Consider the following 3,524-nt stretch of genomic DNA (forward strand, 5'->3'; position numbering starts at 1 on the left):
GAAAGTTCATGCCGACTAACTTATATAATTTAATAAATGTATACTAAAATTTAAATTTTCTGCATTTCAATTTTCCTTCATCGGTACGAACTTTCCGGACAACCCAGTAGTATTGCTACTGACATGAGACATTTTTATATACAAGGAAATGGGTCACTTTTAATTAATGTAACACAAATTTTTCAAACATTTTACGGTTTTAAATGACAAAATATTTATAATTTAGCCTTTTATAAACACAAATAATTTAATTATTAACTTAAAATAAAAGAAAAAAATAAAAGCATACTAACAAATTCAATCTTGAATTGATATAAAATATGTAATCTAATTATGCCTCTGTGTCTCTTCATAACACATAAATAAAATATTTAATTAAATAAAATATTATAACAAAATAATAATATAAAAATACTTAAAAATTGAAACCATGCACTTATCACGCTCTTTGCAACGATAATCACAAGATGGCCTGATATATAAACTGATATATAAAAAAAATGGATAGAATTTTTAAAAGCTCATCTTCGCTTATCCTACTATTTAGCTTGACAGATTAGATCTTCTAATGATCATTGAAGAGACATAATTTAGCGCTCAATGAGCTTCGTTCACTTACATACATAAAATTTATGTATCAATTGCATTCTAGGGTTAAAACATTGCTGTGTTTTAATATTAACATGAATAAGATTTTATGACTGAGATTAAATTAGACTAAGATCTTGATACAATACAGAACGTGATACATTAAGGCTTAATAAATTTCTTAATTAATTCTTAGAAAGAAGATAGATATTTTTACTAAATAATGAAGGAAGCAAGAAATTGGAATGACGAATCTTATTATGCTTTAAATGTTTATGAAAAAGTTCTTGGTATAATTGGAATTTGGCCTTTGAACGCAGGAGAGCTCAAATCTATTGCACGATGTTCCTTAGCCATTTTGATTCAAGTAAATATCACAGAAATAATTATTAACAAATTAATGATATATACAAAGTATATCTTTATCAAAGTATATCTTATTCTGTCGTTATTTCTTTTTTTGTTTCTGGAAATGGTTTTTTTAATAAAAATACTTAGGACCAGATGTTCCATCTTTGGATAAACTATGTGAGAATTTATCTAATGGACAAACAAAAGAATAAAAGAGTAAGAGAACAAGAGAATAGGAGACCAAGAGAATGAGCTGATATTTATCGAAAGGTGGAACAATCCAGTTTTAAATATTAAACTTTTGAGTAATTAGCAATTAAAAATAGAGAGATTGCGAATTAACGCAGTCCCTTTCGCGATTAGATCAGTACTATTGGCAGCCTATCTCTGGAAACATATTGGCAGTGCCTCGATACTGAGGACATGATGGAGGCTTTTCTAATGGACCTCTCATCTGTCGTCAGTCTTTCTAAGCTTCTTGTCATCCGCTTCACCTGGAAGCATACTTACATCCTGGTGACTTCCATTATCGATGACTGGTCGATGTCTCGAAATAAACAACAACGGGAAGTTATGATGAGGTACACCCATATCGGCAGAGTGGTATCTTTGACGATATTATATCTGGGCTATGCATCGGGAGTCTCGTTTCTCTTTATGGCCGTACCGTTCGACAGTTTGATACCTTGGCTAAACGTCTCCAAGGCGAATGATAATGACACGATGGTAACAACGTATTTTCTAGCAACCTATTGCGTTTTTGGATCGCTACCAACGATTACCTATAGCTGCGTCCTGTTACTGCAAGCGGCACAGATTTTCGTCAATGCTACCTCGCATTGCGGAAATGATGGTTTTTTCTTTGGTCTCGCGATGCATCTATGTGGGCAGTTTGAAGTATTGCAAATGGATTTTGCTGGCATCGAAATGGAAAAACAAAACTGCAAAAGGAAGATACGGATGTTAATTATCAGACATTGCCATTTAATAAGACTAGCTGATAATTTTGAGTATGCTTTTAATATGGCTATCTTAACACAGGTTTCAATGAGCGTGCTGTTGCTTTGTGTAGAAGGTATTATTTTCGTGATTTTAAAATTATTTTTAAAAATATATATCTTATTATGCACTATAATACAATGAGCTTCCCTTGACAAAAATGATTGTGTTTTATATATTAGAACTATATATTAGTTATAATTTACAAGACTATTTATTATGTAACAAACTTCTTATGTAACAAACATACATAAATCATTTAATATTTTCACTGTAAATTGATAAGATAAATGTAATTCTGTGATGTAATGTTATTATTGCATACTATTTATTAACTTATAATATTACATATTAAACTTCACCATTTTTTCTTTTACACAATTTGACTTTTTAAAGTTTAAAATTTTTAAATTAATATTAGCTAACATGTCGAGATTGTAGCTATTTTAATAAAGAATTTCATAATTTAGCAAGGATAAAATATTAAATAAAGATTAAAAAATGATAAAAATATTACAAAATGAGAAAATAAAAGATAAAATCTCTCAAGTTATTACATTTAGATATTTTCTGAAAAAGCAAATGTGTCTATCATACTTGCTCAAGAATTTTGAAAAACTCATCTTTGTTTGTTTAGCTTTTAATATGATAGATTAGACCTAATGATCACTAGGCATATAGCTTAATGAACTCGTTCATCTATACATAAAATTTAAGTGTATAAGTGATGTAAAGTTTACGTATCGATATAGCGTTCTGTGAAAAATAAATACATTCTTGAAAAACCAAGAATGTGTACTTACATTTTAAAATATAAAGATTTTAAATTAATAAAATGTTAAATTGAAATTTAAATAAATAAAATGTTAAATTGAAATTTAAATAAATAAAATGTTAAAAATAAAATTATTGGTATTGTTTTAAATATATTAAAAAATTATTATAAGTTTTATCATAATAATTTAAAATTTATTTTTAGGTATGCAATTAATAATATCGTTGAAATTAAACGATAATATTGCAGCAATAAAACACGTTGTTTTAATTCTGACGATGTTGGTGCAACTGTATCTTTATTGCTATGCTGGAGATCAACTGGAGAATGTAACTGGAAGGATCGCGTACAGCGCTTATGATAGTCCATGGTACGATTTTGATGTAAAAATAATGAAAGATCTACCTATGGTGATACTTCGAGGAAAGTTGCCTCATCAAACAACAGCTGGAAAATTCTTGCCGATGAACTTATTTTCATTCAAAGAAATTCTGAAAGCTACAGGCTCCTACCTTTCCGTTCTCAGAGTGATGATAGATGTGTAAAATTGATATTGTCGGTATATAATTATAAATTATGACTGATATCTTTATAAGATTTTTCTTTTTTTCATTTTCTTGTATACGTGAATATTCCTATATCTGTGTACGATATCGATTATCATATTTTGCCAAATGTTAAATGAGAATATATCATGACCGAAGCTCGAATGATTGTATTATACATTGTAATAAATCGCGCAGAACGCACAATCTTATAATTCAATAATTATCAACATGATTTTATATATATATATATATATATATATATA

General features: G+C 28.3%; 1 protein-coding gene across 1 annotated transcript; it reads left to right on the plus strand.

Annotated features, from left to right (window-relative positions):
* Positions 1–811: 811 nt before the first annotated feature.
* On the plus strand, positions 812–3,258 carry LOC105618136 (odorant receptor 22c-like). The gene is made up of 3 exons (XM_012199681.1): positions 812–955; positions 1,303–2,014; positions 2,954–3,258. The coding sequence occupies exons 1-3, from the start codon at positions 812–814 to the stop codon at positions 3,256–3,258; spliced, it is 1,161 nt and encodes a 386-aa protein (XP_012055071.1).
* Positions 3,259–3,524: the final 266 nt, after the last annotated feature.

The sequence above is a fragment of the Atta cephalotes genome (genome assembly GCF_000143395.1).
Source record: "Atta cephalotes unplaced genomic scaffold scaffold00001, whole genome shotgun sequence".
Classification (NCBI taxonomy): Eukaryota; Metazoa; Arthropoda; class Insecta; order Hymenoptera; family Formicidae; genus Atta; species Atta cephalotes.